Below are 17,681 nucleotides of genomic sequence, written 5' to 3' on the forward strand. Positions count from 1 at the left end.
GGTGCTCATCTAAAATTAAAGTACTAAAATAGAAACAAAAGATTCTATCCTTTAATACATTGTGCTAGCTTTATGTAAGAGATAAGCACATTGTCTTTATAATTACCAAAAATGTTTGTTTGTATTAATTGAAACAAATGGTTGATTAATAGCATGCATAGCCATTTATAAATTAACGTGTTTATTTTAATTGAGTGCCTTTAAATGTGGAGTTTTTTTTTTTTTTTTTTGTAATGCCACTGTCTTTCTGCTTTTGATTATACAAAGATGAATAAGTAGTGAGTTAACATTTGACATAAAGTTCAAGGCAGAAAATAAAATTTGGGGTCATTCTAACTCATTTCAACAAAGAGTGTTAAACTAAGTTGAGTCGGAAGAGTTGACTACTTGCTTACAAAGCATTGGTAAAACCCTGATGCTGTGGTGGTTTTATTTCCTTCTCTTTCTGCCTGAAAACACTGGCTCAGAGCCATTAAACCAAGCAGACAATTAAAAAAGGGGGCGGGTGGTAGCACAGCTACCACATGGCTCAAAGCAAAAGGACCAGTATAAAGATCCCCGTTCGAGCCCCTGGCTCCCTATCTGCAGAGGGTCGCTTCAGGAGCAGTGAAGCAGATCTGCAGGTGTCTGTCTTTCTCTCCCTCTCTCTGTCTTCCCCTCCTCTCTCCATTTGTCTGTCCTATCCAACAACAACAACAGTAGCAACAACAATAAAAGTAACAACAAGTGCAACAAAAGGGAAAACATGGCCTCTAGGAGCAGTGGGCTCGTAGCCCAGCAATAACCCTGGAGAGAAAAAAACAAAACAAAAAAACACCTCTCTCTGAGTAGACTGAGTTTTTTTGTTTGTTTTGTTTTTATTGTTGTTGTAGCTATTGTTGATGTCGTAGCTGTTGAATAGGACAGAGATAAATGGAGAGAGGAGGGAAAGAGAGAGGAGGAGAGAAAGATAGACACATGTAGATCTGCTTCACTACCTGTGAAGCGACCCCCCTGCAGGTGGAAGTTGGGGCTTTGAATCGGGATCCTTACACCTGGTCCTTGCGCTTTGTGCCATGTGTGCTTAACCCGCTGCACTACCGCCTGACTCCCAAATAGACTGAGTTTTGTTTTGAAGGTTCTTACTCAAAATGCCAGTCACTGAAGGAAAGTTTTATGTTACAGTGGAAAGGTGTAAATAACCATTTTTGTTACACATTCTTTATTTTTATATTTTAAAATGAATGACCATTAAGACATGTGTTGAAACAAAGTTTGTTGTTATCTTTTGTCCTAAGCTAATTTTCTTTTTATTGCCATAAAACAATGAGCATTGAAACAGTTAATACCTGGGAATGACAATGATCATGAGAAGGACTGCATTTCCATGATTTGGTTAGCCCACCAAGCTGCTCTAGAATGTAGATACCCTTACCTGCTCATAGATCTGGAAATTGTTATGGAGAGAAAGCACACAATTGATACATGGTTCTATCTTTTACAAAGCATTATGAACTTAAAATTTTCTTGTGTATTCCCTATTTAATAAATTCTATGTTTATTCTAAGATGCCAATCTGTTAAATGTTAATCATCTATTCCCCTGAGTCAGGTATTTTATATACCTGGACTGATGTGACTTTTTTAGTACAATTCTGTGGATTTCTTTTTCCAAAAATAAGGAGAAATTCATTTAGGTAGATGGGAGCTTCTCAGGTTGCATTTGAGAAATTCTTGCTGGACAGTTTATTTTGAGAAATGTACACAGTCTTGGTCTTTATATTATTGGATTTAATAGAGAGTGGATCACTGCTAATTATAAAAAAGTAAATAGACTGTGGAAGACTCTTTGAGTTATGACTTGATTATTATTTAGGAATGAAGAAGCCTCATGAAAATGTAAATCTCTATCCCCGAGTATGTGTGAATTGTGTGTTTGTTTATGATTTTTTAACCAAGTGACAGCCAGTAATATTGAGAAAATGGGTAGTAGTGGGCAGACAGCATGTTGGCTATGCATTAAGATTTTCAAGCATGATGCATCAAAGGCACTCAGTTTAATCCTTAGCCCCACCATAAACTATAACTAAAGAGTGCTCCAGCAATAAACAAGCAAATGGATCCTTATTTTGGAAAAAGAAATCTCCAGAATTTTGAGCCAATAGAAGAAATTATATTTAGGATAAATAGTGTGCTGTTTGCTGGCCCAAGACCTTTAGTGATAAAAAGGATAGTTCTAGAGCACATGCTAAAATTTCTGTATGTCACATTATATTACCCATTGTGTACAAACAAAAGTCATCCCAGAGCTTTTAAATTATCTAAGAATCATAAGCATCTGATTTGGTTGATAAAAAATCCAAGAAAACAAAGATTGTCTTCTATTTGCTCAATCTGTGTGAAATAAAGACTTAGTTTTGAATCATCTTTATGATTGTTAATACACTTGCCTTTTTTTTTTAATACATTTTATGTTTAGGTGTTCTTTAGCTCAATCCTCCTTTATTAAATACCACAGACTAGGAGGCTTAATCAATAAAATGGCCAAATCAGATATACATACTGGAGTTTGGGGCATCCAAGATCAAGTAATCTTTCATATTCTTTTGTTCTGGCAAGGACATTATACTGGCCCTCCATGTGACCGTGATGGAGTAGAAAGACGCAGGGAAAGCAAGGGAGAGTGATCTCTTAATCTCAGGTTCACAGTCCTATTAAGGATAGTATTTCTAAAAAGTCAGTTATGCCTAGATCATTCCTACACAGTCTATATCTATACATAATCAGATTGCACATAGTTTTAACGTAAATGTATTTAAGAAACAATGCCCACATCAGCCCTAGACTACATTTTGAATGTGTTCCTGAAATAATGACTTCTGGAACATTGTACTGTAGATGTCACTATTTTAAATGCATGCCTTCTTCAAGTATTGTAGAACTCAGGTTTCCATAAGGTGGCAGTGTTTCCTACTTTATTAAGACCTGCTTATCTAGGTAGCAATAAGACCCAATAAACAATGCATCAGCTGTGGGAAATTGAAATTTCTGTGAAACACTGAATCTATAGTATTTTTATACTTGGTGTGTATAGAAAAATATTCATAGAAACATAGTATAAGATACATATTGTTTCTCCATAGAGAATCTAAATCCATGGAGTCTATAGGACAATTTCTTTTACTTCCCTGTAGGGACAAATACGAGTATATAAATCTATTAAAAGTCAAGACAATTGAGTTGGCAGCTTCAGCATTTAAGCTTTTAATAAATGTAATCACTAATTTGTTAAAGGAATTACTGAAGTCTATTGAACATTTAGATATGCTATCACAATTTCAGCCTCTTTTGTGGCATGCACCATTTTTACAACTTGAAGTATATTTTCACCTCTGGCAGTTTTCCTTGATTATTGCTAGTTTCCTATTGTCTCTGTAGTGTATATTTTTGTATATTTTTATCTCATATATATATATACATTACATTTTTATATGTGTATGTATGTGGGTATCTATATATATTGTGCATATATATATATATATATATATATATATATATAGAGAGAGAGAGAGAGAGAGAGGAGGGGGATGTTTGATATTGAGTACTATATAACATCTTGCCCATCTGACTTAACTGAAATTTTCAAAGAGACAGTTATATAACTTTAGTTTTAGATATTCATTTAAATTTTTCTGTGAATCATGTTCATTTGTATTAGAGGCACTATATATATTCACTGATACTTGTGCTTAATGCATTCTCTGAAAATATAGAGTTGGTATTCTGGTTTTTTACTTTTTATTCCTTAAATTCTAGGTTCGTGTCAAATTTATATTCCTTTAACAGCAAAATTAATATATGTTTTAAATAATCTTTACATGTAAATTAGTAACCTAAGTAGAATCTGCATGTTTTTTTTTATATCAGATTGATACAGCAAGCATAGCAGCAACAAACACACAAGCGTTTCCATTCCTTAGGAAATTTCTGCCAATGATGCTCTGATGTGTACAAATAATGATTTCTGCTGTTAGAGCATTTCTTTAGTGAATTTTCAAAACATACTACGTGAAAAATACTTTTGTTCACTGAACTGTGGTGAGCACAGTAGAGTAATATAAAAACAGTATGATTGGAATTTGCCCTAGAGGATCTGAGATTTATCTTGATTTCGCTGAATATTTTACTATTACTTATGAAAAGATCCTGCCTAGACATTTTATTAAATCATCCAACTTATCAGACTTTCAAAATGTAGGTATATCAGGAAAGGTGCTAGAGGTGTTTATTGTTTATTTATTGCATGAAAACAGAGGAGAATTTAATGTTTTTTTTTTTTCCTCCAGGGTTGTTTCTGGGGCTTGGTGCCTGCACTATAAATCCATTGCTCATAGAGATTTTTTTTTTCCCTAACTTTTGCCCTTTTGGTTTATCGTTGTCCTTGTTGTTATTGTTATTGCTGTTGTTGATGTTGGATAGGACAGAGAGAAATCGAGAGAGGACGGGAAGACGGGGAAAGAAAGATAGACACCTGTAGACCCGCTTCAATGCTTGTGAAGCGACCCCCCTGCAGGTGGGGGGCCAGGGGCTCGAATGTGGATCTTTACTTTCACAGTTCCTTGTGCTTTGAGCCATGTGCGCTTAACCCTCTATGCTACTGCCTGCCGCCCAAAGAGAACTTTTTACATTTGAGATAGACGTAGAGAAGTCAAATAGCCTGAGAGAGTGAGGCAGTGAAAGAGACCATAGTACCAAAGCTTTTTTTCCTTTCTTTTTTTAATTTCTTTATTGAGGGATTGATGGTTTACAGTAGACAGTGGAATGCAATAGTTTGTACATGTATAACATTTCTACATAACAATACAACTCCCACTAGGTCCTCCATCATGTTCCAGGACCTTACCCCCACCCCCACCCCCCGCGCAGAGTCTTTTACTTGGGTGCAATACTCCAACCCCAGTCCAGGTTCTGCTTTTTATTTTCCCTTCTGACCTTGTTTTTCAACTTCTGCATATGAGAGACATCACCCCATATCCATCCTTCTGTTTCTTACTTCTTTTTCTAGCGTTTGCCCTTCTTCCGTAGCCAGTCAACAGCGCCAGGTTGAGCCTGATGTCTGCTTGTTGCTGGCTTTGAAAGTGACTGGGATCCATGTGGATTCAGTCGGCTAGGAAGGATCGTCAGTTTCCCCAATAAATGGGTACTCACGGGATGCACCACGAAAAGGTCGATCCAATGCATCCCTGTTTCTTACTTAACTCACTTAACATGATTCTTTCAAGTTCCATCCAAGTTGGGGTGAAAAAGAGCTTCACCACTTTTGAAGCTTCCCCCATCCCACCCCCCTGCAGGTGGGGACTTGGGAGCTTGACCTAGGCACATGGTAATAGGTAATAAGTGTGGTCAACCGGGTTGCTACCTTCCAGCCCAAGGACCACATTTATAATACTTTATTTTAGTTGATATTTGAAATCAGGTGTATCCTCATGTGTGTGTGTGTGTGTGTGTGTGTGTGTGAGAGAGAGAGAGAGAGAGAGAGAGAGAGAGAGAGAGAGGGAGAGAAGGAGAAGGAGAAGGAGAAGGAGAAGGAGAAGGAGAAGGGGTGGGAGAAAGGAAGGAAGGACATGAACCCAGTCTCACACATGCAAAGCATACAATCTTCCACTGAGTTTACCTCTTTATCCCATATCAGATTTCCTTATTCTTTAAAAAAATGAGTAAAATAAACTGTTTACTTTATCTACCTGACTCAGGGCCTATATATATTTATATTTATGTTTCTCTTATTAAATTTGTGGAAAACTAGGCTCAGAGATTAATGGATTGCTCTAAGAGGCAAAACTTGTGTCCATGCTAGTATTTGAAACCAGTTTTTCTTTTCTTTCTTTCTTTCTGTTTTTTTTTTTAATTTTCATTTATAAAAAGGAAACATTGACAGAAACCAAAGGATAAGAGAGGTACAACTCCACAGAATTTCCACCACCAGAACTGTTGGGCTGTCGTGGGGGGCCTATCTCGGGTATAGACTCTGGCGTGACCATTCCATTGGCCACCAGAGATAGGCGCCAGCAAGAATATGACTGGAGGTGGCAGGGGCGAGTATGCTGGGATACCTTTGTGACCCGCAGCAAGAGAGGAGACCGAAGATCACACCAAAAGACTATGGAGGCCAAGAGTCTGTTTATTGAGCAGCAGAGTAGAGTCTTTAAAGGGTGGTAGGGAGAAGCAGTTTGTTTATACCTAATACCCTGCAGAATATGAGTTTTAGGTCTTGCTTTCTAAAATGGGACATGGAGCACAGCATTAAGTCAAAAATTTTGTTGTTGTTGCTGAGAGAGTATTTTTTTTTTTGCATTTCCTTTTAGCATTAATGGCAAAAACATAAGCATCCTCTCTTGAGTTGTTTTGGTGCAGTGGTAAGGCACATGAATGAGATAGTTTTAAATTGATCATTTTCAGTATTTTGACCATGTTTTTTCATTCATTTCTATCTAACAGTTCCTTTCCCACATTAGGAAGCTTCATTTCTATATAGAGAAATGCAGAGCATCTTGGATATCTCTTTGATATATAATTATAAGCCTTTTTTTTTAGTCCAGAAATCCTCTTTTTTATTGACTCATATAATTATGTCAAGTAAAATATGATGATAACTTATTGCTATTTGAAGTAGAGACTATGAAAGTGCTGCTCTCTTTTGTATTATCCATGAATTGCTGTCTTTTGAGAGAAAGAGCTCGCCAGCTCTAGTCTGCACTTGTTCATTCCTTATATTCAAGAGAGAAGATTTTGCAAAGTTCCAATTAAGTAGGTTTTACTTATCCCAAATTGAAAAAGTAAACCAAATTACATTCCATTATCATTCTTTTCAGGTAACAGAAAGAAAGCAGCAGTTGGAGAAATGTTTGAAATTGTCCCGGAAGATGCGAAAGGAAATGAATGTCCTGACAGAATGGCTGGCAGCTACAGATATGGAGTTGACAAAGAGATCCTCCGTGGAAGGGATGCCTAGTAATTTGGAGTCTGAAATCGCTTGGGGAAAGGTAAAACATCTATATCTGAAAGTTATTTTAGACATACATGAAAATATAAAGTCGTGGTACCTCATAATAACTGATGAATGCACAGCCACAGTGGTATTATAAATATTTGGCTTCATTTTCCTTTTCCTCTAATCTTCATCATCAGTTTGATAGCTTATTCCTAGACCATGATAAAAATAGTGGGATGCTTTTGCTGTTGTCTCTCAGTACTTGTTTAGAGAAAGAGAGATTTGAATATTCTCTTTAAAAAAATAAATTGTTAAATTTTTAATAGTTATTTATTAGATAGAGGCAGCTTGAAATCAAGAGGGAAGGGGGTGCTAGAAAAGAAGAGAAACAGAGAGACACACCTACAGCACTGCTTGATCACTCCCAAAGCTTTCCCTTGCAGGTGGGGAATGATGACTTGAACCCTGTTCCTTGTGCATTGTAACATGTCCGCTCAACCAGGTGTACCACCACCTGGTTCCCTGAATATTCCTTAAAGACTTCAAAAAGTAGGCCAAGATGGGAAAGTCATTATTCATTTATTTATGATAGAGAAGAGAGAAATTTAGAAGTAGTGGGACACATACACACCCACACCTCATACCACCCCCCCACCCCCACCCCCGACCTTAAGTAAGGTCTCATTGCTAGTGAAGCTTTCCCTCTGCTGATGGGAACCAGAGGCTTAATACCAGTTACTTGGACATTATAATGTGTGTGCTTTACACTTTGTGCCACCACCAGGCCTCTCCAGACTTACTATTATTTTTAGCTTTTGAAACCTAAACAGCTGAGGTGGAATTACAACTATGAAGAGGGTGAACACAGTGTCTACAAGACATTTGAGCTGGAGAAAACATGCAAGATTAACAGGTTGTCCCACCTCTCTCTCTCTCTCTCTCTCTCTCTCTCACACACACACACACACACACACACACACACACACACACACACAAACCCACACACAGTAAAAGTATGTACACTTGTTAACATTTTCAACAAAGGGCATGTGGATTCTTCAGATTTTTATCCGGTAAATTTTTACCATTTCTCATTAGCTAATTCGGTATTCATGCCCTAGAGTAATTCAGGTTAAGGCATGCATAGGCTATTTTTTAAAAAAAAAATTTTAATTTATTCATTTATAATTGAATAGAGACAGAGAAACTGAAAGAGGAGAGGGACTTTGAGTGAGAGAGACAGACACCTGCAGGCCTGCTTCACCACTTGTGAAGCTTTTCCCCCTGCAGGTGGGGACCAGAGGCTTGAACCTGGGTCCTTGTGCACTGGATCCTTGTTTTGCCAGCTGTGCCACTGCCTCACCCCTTGCCAGGCTACCTTTTTAATAGATTCATTTCATGATTTCTTTAAAGTGCATGGTGCACAGGAATACTATACTATAATAATGTGTTTTCTTTTTTTTAAATTTTTCATTTAAGAAAGGATTAATGAACAAAAACATAAGGTAGGAGGGGTACAACTCCACACAATTCCCACCACCCAATCTCCATAACCCACCCCCTCCCATGATAGCTTTCCCATTCTCTAGCCCTCTGGGAGCATGGACCCAGGGTCATTGAGGGTTGCAGAAGGTAGAAGGTCTGGCTTCTGTAATTGCTTCCCCGCTGAACATGGGCGTTGACTGGTTGGTCCATACTCCCAGTCTGCCTCTCTCTTTCCCTAGTAAGGTGTGTCTCTGGGGAAGCTGAGCTCCAGGACACATTGGTGGGGTCTTCAATCCAGGGAAGCCTGGCCAGCATCCTGGTGGCATCTGGAACCTGGTGATTGAAAAGAGAGTTAACATACGAAGCCAAACAGTTTGTTGAGCAATCATGGATCCCAAGCTTGGAATAGTGGAGAGGAAGTGTTAGGGAGGTACTCACTGCAAACTCTAGTGTACTTCTGCTTTCAGGTATATATTTTGCAGTAGTTTATGGATACGTGTGCACATAAGCTCTCTCTCACAGAAACTGGTGTATATCTAGGTTATGGGACTTTGTTAGAAAGTGAACTACCTGAGATGAAATTAGAGTGTACTATAAAAGGAAAGGTCTCACCCGAGTAATGAAGCTGAAGGGTTGTCATTCCACACGTGAAGTCTCTGGACACAGTCTGAGGTGAAGCATGTTGAGGTGGCAATCGTTGCGTTGGTTAGGTTGTGATCGGCGGATGCAATATTATTTGGTTTGGATTGGGAGATGCATACGGGAAAGTGGGCCCTATCCAAGGGTTCCAGGACTGGGGGAAGTAGGGGCTCTATAATGGAGATGTGAGGTTCCTGCTGTCTTAGGGTTCAAAAAGACAATCAATAGTTAATGTTATCATCACATTATTTGTTAATTGGGTTAACTTTGAAAAGTCCCTTTGTTATGGTTTGCTGTACGGTATCCAGTATCTTGTATATAGCTGTGCTATTGGATGCTTCTAATCTACTTGGTCTAGGCTTTTGAGAGAGTCCGCATATCAAATACACAGCCTATATATTAAAAAGATTCAGTTTGTGTTTTGAGAAACTTCGAGACATACAATTGATTTTTCCCCTCTTATATTAATTAACTACTGATTTATATGTCTACATTTTGCTAGGAGTGTACATAAACACCATTCCCACCACCAAAGGACTGTGACCCATCCCTCCCGCCCATTCCCACCCCCCACTGGCCCAGGAAGCTGCATGTCTACCCCTCACCACTGGGTTTTTACTTTGGTGCCCTACTTACAATTTGGTCAGGTCCTGCTTTTAGTTTCCCTTTCAGATCTTCTTAGTCAACTTCTGTTGATGAGTGGGATCATCCCATACTCATCTTTATCTTTCTGACTTAGTTCACTTAACATAATTCCTTCTAGCTCTGTCCAAGATGGGTCAGAGAAGGTGGGTTCATTGTTCTTGATAGCTGCATAGTATTCCATTGTGTATATATACCACAGCTTTCTCAGCCACTCATCTGTTGTTGGGCACCTGGGTTTCTTCCAGGTTTTAGCTATTATGAATTGTGCTGCTATGAACATAGGAGTACACACCTCTTTTTGGTTGGGTGTTATGGAGTCCTTGGGGTATAAGCCCAGGAGAGGAATTACTGGATCATATGGAAGGTCCATGTCTAGCCTTGTGAGAGTTTTCCAGACTGCTCTCCACAGAGGCTGTACCAATTTACATTCCCACCAGTAATGCAAAAGGGTTCCTCTGTCCCCACATCCTCTCCAGCATTTGTTGCTGCTGTCTTTTTTGATGTATGCCATTCTTACAGGAGTGAGGTGGTATCTTAGTGTTGTCAATAATGTGTTTTATATTCAACTTTGCCAAAGCTTTGAGTCAGGTAGAAAAAAAATCATAGTGTGTCCAGTCCTGTCTGATTTTTAGGAAACACTTCGGTGTTAATGGATGAATAAGAGACCTGTGCTTTATTTGCATTTTATCTAGGATGTCTATAATTTGGATTATTTAAATTTGTATTATTTTTGTTGAATAAAGTAAAAAGTAAAGATCATATTTTGACACCAGACCCAGAAACTGCCTGACCAACCCTCCATTTCTCCCTCTCCTCCTTCCTCTCCTCCCCTCCCTGTCTCTTTCAGTCAATGGCAAGACTTCACTGGTTGAATAGGATATTTTACACAATTTGGAAGAGGCAGAGAGAGCGAGAAGAACTAACTAGTGGTAAATCACCCTCCAGTGTAGTGGAGGCCTGGCTTAAGCATTTAACTTGTCAAAAACTTTATATAATCAGTTTATTTTTCAACTTTTAATCTCCTGAGTTCTTTTTGTAGGTCACAGAAAATTATGTTCATATGTGAAATAAAATAGTAATATAAAATGTAGTTATTCGCCAAATTCACTTACAAGCTAAGAATTTATCTTACCATTGTTTTAGGCAAAGATCGTACTTTCTTCTTTTTTTTAATTTTTACTATTTTTATTTATTTATTTATTTATTTTATCTATTGGATAGAGGCAGTCAGAAGTTGAGAGGAAAGGAGAGGTAGAGAGGAAGAGAGACAGAGAAAGACCTGCAGCACTGCTTCACCACTCACCAAGCTTTCCCCCTGCAGGTGGGGACTGGGGCTCAAACCTGAGTCCTCGTGCATTGTAACCTGTGTACTCAACCAGGTGCGCCACCAAACAGCCCTGAGATCATACTTTCTAAGTTGTTTTCTTTTCTCCCCAGATTACTGCCCAGATCTGGTTTGTGGTGTTACAGGGGAGTGAACATGGGATCATTTGATTCTCAGGCAGGAAAATCTTTTTTCATAATCATAATGCTATCTCAATCATAATTAATTATAATAAAATATATTACCTTAAATGTCTTTAAATTCTAACTGCAAATATTGATTACATATAAAATTCATGTGAAATGATTTGTTATGAAGTATGACTCAGCTATTCAAGACCCACAAAATACACTATGAAACGTATAATATATAGTGGAAAATAATGCAAAAGTGTTTACAGAAATAGACACATAATATGCCATAGGTAGTGAAAATGAGCAAGGAAAAAAATCTAGGCCTGAAATTTTGACAGCGTACTTGCTGCCATATAAAACCTGGAGCAAGCAATTTCTTCAATGATATTAGAATAATTAAAACAACAGCTACCTACCAAGTAAAATTTGAGTGTGCAATACAGTTTTTCCTTTTTTTTTTTTTATTTCCCTTCCCCTCCCTCCTTCTCCCTCTCCCTCCACCTCCCACAATACAGTTTTTCTAACTGGGCAGTATGTTATACAATGGATCTACCTTACATATCTGAAACTGAAGTAAACACTGCTATGAGATAAAAACTGTACAAGTGATCGCAATAGTCTTCAAAATACATTTAACATTGCACATTATATTGGATTGTTGGAACAGCCATGGCCTGTTTTTCTGTGTTTCTCAAGGAAAGACAAAATGTCTTAGGGCTGTTTTGACAACCTCGTAGATAAGAAACTAGAAGTGCTTAGAAGTCCTGGGTTGGTAGACACATTACAGTACTAAAGGACTTGGGTTAAAACCCCTGCTTCCCGGGGGTCAGGCGGTAGAACAGTGGGTTAATCACACATGTCCCAAAGCGCAAAGACTGGTGGTGTAAGGAACCTGGCTTGAGCCCAGGCTCCCCACCTGCAGTGGGTCTCTTCACAGGTCTGCAGGTGTCTTATCTTTCTCTCCTCCTCTGTTGTCCCCTCCTCTCTCCATTTCTCTCTGACCCATCCAACAACATCAATAACAAGAATAGTAATAACCACAACAATGATAAAACAACAAGGCAGCGAAAGGGGAAAAAGTAGTCTCCAGGAGCAGTGGATTCAGGGTGTAGGCTCAGAACCCCAGCAATAACCCTGGAGGCCAAAAAAAAAAAAAAAAAAAAAAACCCAAAAACCTGCTGGTTCCCACCTATTGTGCCGGGCTAGCCTGAGTGTGTTTCTTACTGGGCACTTGCTCTCTGGGTTGGTAAGAACTCAACTCAACCAGAGCGAACCTGGGCTGTTGCTTACTCAGCTACTTGGGAAAGAGACCAGGAACTGCTGGTGGAGCGGGAATGCAATGTCTTTATTGATCAGAGACAATGCTTTTATATATTAGAACTGGAAGTGGCAAGTCGGAAGAGGAAATGGCTAGGAAAGGGGGTGGAGAAAAGAAAAGAGCAGGCTAAGGTAGAAACTCCCTTAGCAACTGTTGCAAAGGTTTTAACCTGTGGGATTAATTAATACCTTGCAGGCAGGGCTGCTCTCGAAGTAAAAAGAAGATAGATCAAAAGTGGGGATCTTTCAGGCAAAACAATGATTATGTAAATAGACCATAGTACCAGCAGTGGCGGGCCCGGGGGGTGGAGGGGCTGGCTTAAGGCTGGACACTGTAGAGTGAAAGCAGTGCTGCAGGTGTCTTTCTCCTCCTGCTTACCTCTTAGCTTCCTGTATTATGAATAAACAAAGTATAAAAATAGAAGTCCTTGTAGTTAGCAAAAACATGAGTAAAGTTTAGAACTCTCTGTGCTTTCAATAGATTGTTTTTCCAACTATCACAAATAAGTCATGAAAATATTGAAGCATATGAATCAAACATAGAACTTAATTTCAGAAAACTGCGTATTTAGATGGCTCAGTAGTTTTCGACACTGGTGATTCTTGTGTTTGGAAATGCTAAATAAGTTTTGCACAGCTTGATCTGTATGATCTACTACTTTACCTACTTGCCAGTTTCCTTTATTCTGAATTGAATTGTAGTAATAAAAAATCCAACGGTAGTTTAATAGTTAAACCTCCATCAAAGACTACATTGCAAATGTGTTTTTGAAAATTTATTTTTGTTAACCTACGACTTTAAACCTGTTATCAATTTGAACTGTAGCTATCACTTTTCATAAAATAATCACTCAATTTAATTAATGGGGATGCCAGAAACTGGCAGGTCATGATACAAATAGAAATACGGAATTTTAATTCAGGGAGTCAAGTAAAGGGAAGGAAGTTAAGTCTAAATTACCACTTATAAATAAACTATTCGTGATAGTAACGTTTATTTCAGTGACCCAGTTATCTAATATTCCACATAAAGAAAAATGATGTTCTCTTAGTTATCCGTTTGCTGTCAATTTGTGACAACCATCCCTCCAATTTTTTCTAGTATAATTCTCCATTCTTTTTGCCAGTAGTTTTTAGCAATGACTGCCATTTAATGTACCCAGGGATCTATTAATAAAAACACAAATGCGGGGGTTGGGCGGTGGCACAGTGGGTTGAGCGCATATGGCGCAAAGGCAGGGACGAGCATAAGGATCCTGGTTCGAGCCCTCAGCTCCCCACCTGTAGGGGAGTCGCTTCACAGGCGGTGAAGCAGGTCTGCAGGTGTCTGTCTTTCTCTCCCCCCGTCTTCCCCTCCTCTCTCCATTTCTTTCTGTCCTATCCAACATTGAACAACATCAATAATGGCAATAATAATAACCACAATGAGGCGGCAACAAAAAGGGGGAAAATGGCCTCCGGGAGTGGTGGATTCATGGTGCAGGCACTGAGCCCAGCAATAACCCTGGAGGGAAAAACAAACATACAAAAACCACCCACAAATGCCTGGAGTTCCATCCCCAGAGGTTTCCCTTGTATAATTTGATCAGTAGATATTGCCGTTCCGTATAATGAAAATCTCCATTCAGTTCAGTCAACCAGTTTCTTTTTTTTTTTTAAACGATCACCTTTCACAGTTACAAAAGATGTGGCCTCTGATCCTAGAGTATCTGGATAATTGTCTCAACTCATCACCCCTCCTCCACTCTAAATGCATAAAAAATATTACTTATCTCTAAAGTCTGTTCCACTATCTTTCCCATGAAAAATTACATATCTTTCTTTAAAGGGAGCTCAGTAATTTATCTGTGAAGTGAAATAGCACATGCAGATCATTAACTTGATACAATGAATGCATCAAGCAGCTGCTACTCAGAAAATAGAACATCTGTTAAATGCCATCACAGTCACTCTTCACTACCATTATGGTTATAGATATAATTTCTGTTCTGCACATTCTGTTTTCATGTAATTCTTCTTTAATAGACAATACAATATTAATAAAAAGTCAATATACATTGCTACACAGCCTACCATTTAATATTCTTTTAGAATTTATCATTATGCTATTCTGTCACATTAGTCTAATAATAAAATATGATATAAACCTCTAACCATGAAAGAGTAATCTAGAGACCTGAAAAAACAATTAGCATCATATTTTATCATCCTTAAGTTAAATTAGAGTGTAAGATGCACCATTGATTTAATTAAAGTTGTTGTGCATCTAGATAGTCACAGCTGCCTTTAATGTAAAGTAAATTTTAAGTTTCATCTCAATTTCAGAAATTTTAGGGTATGATAAACACACTTTTCAAAATCATATTAATATGCCATTTCAGTTTTTCATAACATTTTGTAGTTAGAAGTAAAAGTATACTCTCTCATTTCTGAGGAAGAAAAATTATGTACAATTTTTGCAGGCCCACTGAATACAGAGTTCACTTGGAGAAGGGGATCTTTTCAAATTCCTGCATCAGCATTAGATGAAATTTCCACTGGAGTAAAAATGAAGCAGAATTTAATTGCATCATTGTGATGTGTGGAAAATACATGGACTTACGTTATTCATTTATTGAATGTTAGACCTGTGGTAATATCAGCGTGCTAGAGAAGTCCTAAATATAAAAGCCCCTGGAAAATAATTTTTATTTCTTAGTATTTATTAATTTATTTAAATGATAGAGAAGGCAAGGGTGAAGGAGACAGAGATGGAAGGTAGAAGAAATCAGAGTTTTGATTTTTTTTTTTTAATTTATAGAGTAAGTAGGCCTTGGGAAGTGTGAATAGTGCAAATGACTTGCCATATGTTTGACCCTGAGTGTGAGAGATTATCAAGTCTAAGTTGGTTCTGTTTCTCTATACCATGAATATAAGTACCTGTGTGTGTTTCTGTGGGGTTCGTTAACACGGTTTTAGCCTGTTTTACCTTTAAGCAAAATTAATGAAAAAGAAAATTGCCATAATTTGATTGTAAGCTGGTGTCAAGCAGAACAGTTTCCACATTTTGTTTATCAATCAGTGAAGTAAGTTCAAATTGGTTCCAAATAGTCTCGTGTTTTATTTGTCGGTCTTATGAATGAATCAAAATGCATTCTCCAACTAATCACATCAACACATGGCCACCTTCTTAAAATAGATGAGCATTATCCTGTTAGTATTTCTAAACAAATTGGAGCAGTAATTGCAAATTGTTATCACTGAGATATAGGCATCAAATTTGTTTCTTTGACATCATGAATTAAAAACAATATATTAGTGATTTAATAATGGTTGACAAGATTGTGGGCTCAGAGGGGTATAATTCCATACAATTCCCACTACCAGAGTTCTGTACCTCCACACCTGTTTCATTGTTTTTCTTGATGTTCTGGGCCAATTGAATTTACGAACTAGACATGGGAAAAAAAAAGTTAGATTTTCTGACACATTTTCTTTAAATTGACTTCTCTTATTTAACACTTTTCCTACTTCCTGAAAGCCACAAAGCACCAAATACGTAGTTCACATCAAGATATTGTTGAAATTTTTAGATTTGATCTTTATACATTTTCCTTGGTCAAAATAAAATTAAATATAATTAGGGGTGGGTTTTATTGTTTGTTTGTTATTTTCTTTTCCAACCTGACAATCAGCACTAAGGGCCATTACATTACTGTATAAGTAAAAATAGTAGGCAGATTTAATCCCATATAGAGGATTTAGTTATGGAATATTATTTTTGTCTACTTTTTTCCCTTTTGTTGCCCTTTTTATTGTTGTTGTAGTTATTATTGTTGTGGTTGATGCCGTTGTTGTTGGATAGGATAGAGAGAAATGGAGAGAGGAAGGAAAGACAGAAAGGGAGAGAGAAAGGTAGACACCTGCACACCTGCTTCACCACTTGTGAAGCGACCCCCCCCCCCTGCAGGTGTGGAGCCGGGGCCTCGAACCGGGATCCTTATGCCGGTCCTTGTGCTTCATGCCATGTGCACTTAGCCCACTGTGCTACCACCCAATCCCCCCATGGAATTTGTTTTTACCCCTTCAGAGAGTAGACATTCCAGAACCCTCTATTTCCCTCTCCCGAGAGGGCAGTGGAAAAAAACCCAGTATTTGTACTGGCAATAAAATAATTTTTAAAAGTTTTTTTTGTTGTTGGTGGTGATTTAACATTGCTTTACAAAATTCTCAGATTTTACTCATGTCTTCATATCCACATTTGCTGCATGTAAGTCACAGAACAAACCAGCAGTGTTCTTTGCCCCGCCCAGCAGGCCCACATCTGCACACCTTTCAACATTTTCACATTGTACCGCATCCAGTCTGGGGCTTGGGTACCTTTTAAGATCAGCGTGCACCCCATTATACTTGTGTCTCTGTATCTTATCAGCCCTTTACTCATTAATAAATAAATAAACTACTCAAAAGTAGAGTAGAAATCTGCCTTGACAACATAGATTATGTGGAAAGTGCAAATGACTTGCTGTATGTTTGACCCTGGTCCCCACTGCAGTGTGGGATGATTTGTTCCTTTGGTGTACTGGTTTATGATGGTGCTGGGGATTGAACCTGGGACTTTACAGCTTCAGGCATGAATGTCTTTTGCATAACCATTATGATATCTCCCTAGACCATGAATGTATGTCTTTAAATAAATGTGTATATTTTATATGTATAGCCCTAGTAACTGAAATTAGTTTTATTTATACACAAATACATGTGCTCATGTACTCAGGGAAAAAGCAGTATATATATATATATATATATATATATATATATATATATATATATATATATATATGGCAAGATTTTTGTTATTCATAAAGCCTTAGTTGAATAACTCTTTAAAATTCCTACCATGGTAACTAACCATTTACCAAGTTGTTTTAAAAACACTGACCCTTTGGATGACAGAAATATTATTTAAACTCTCAAACATTACTCTCCCTCCCCCAGGCTACTCAGAAAGAGATCGAGAAACAAAAAGCTCACCTGAAGAGTGTCACTGATCTTGGAGAGGCCTTGAAAATGGTTTTAGGGAAGAAGGAGACCTTGGTGGAAGATAAACTTAGTCTCCTAAATAGCAACTGGATTGCTGTCACTTCTAGAACTGAAGAATGGCTAAACCTTTTGTTGGTAAGAGAACT

The 17,681-nt window shown here is 37.9% G+C and overlaps 1 protein-coding gene across 7 annotated transcripts in view; it reads left to right on the forward strand.

Annotated features, from left to right (window-relative positions):
- DMD (dystrophin) overlaps positions 1-17,681 on the forward strand; it is a 2,449,111-nt gene that overhangs the window by 1,045,918 nt on the left and 1,385,512 nt on the right. For all 7 annotated transcript variants that reach the window (XM_060182733.1, XM_060182732.1, XM_060182735.1 and 4 more), the window contains 2 exons: positions 6,851-7,021; positions 17,491-17,670. In XM_060182733.1, coding sequence (XP_060038716.1) covers positions 6,851-7,021; positions 17,491-17,670 — 351 coding nt within the window. The remainder of the gene's footprint in view (positions 1-6,850; positions 7,022-17,490; positions 17,671-17,681) is intronic.

This window comes from Erinaceus europaeus, chromosome X (genome assembly GCF_950295315.1).
Source record: "Erinaceus europaeus chromosome X, mEriEur2.1, whole genome shotgun sequence".
NCBI classification, from domain to species: Eukaryota; Metazoa; Chordata; class Mammalia; order Eulipotyphla; family Erinaceidae; genus Erinaceus; species Erinaceus europaeus.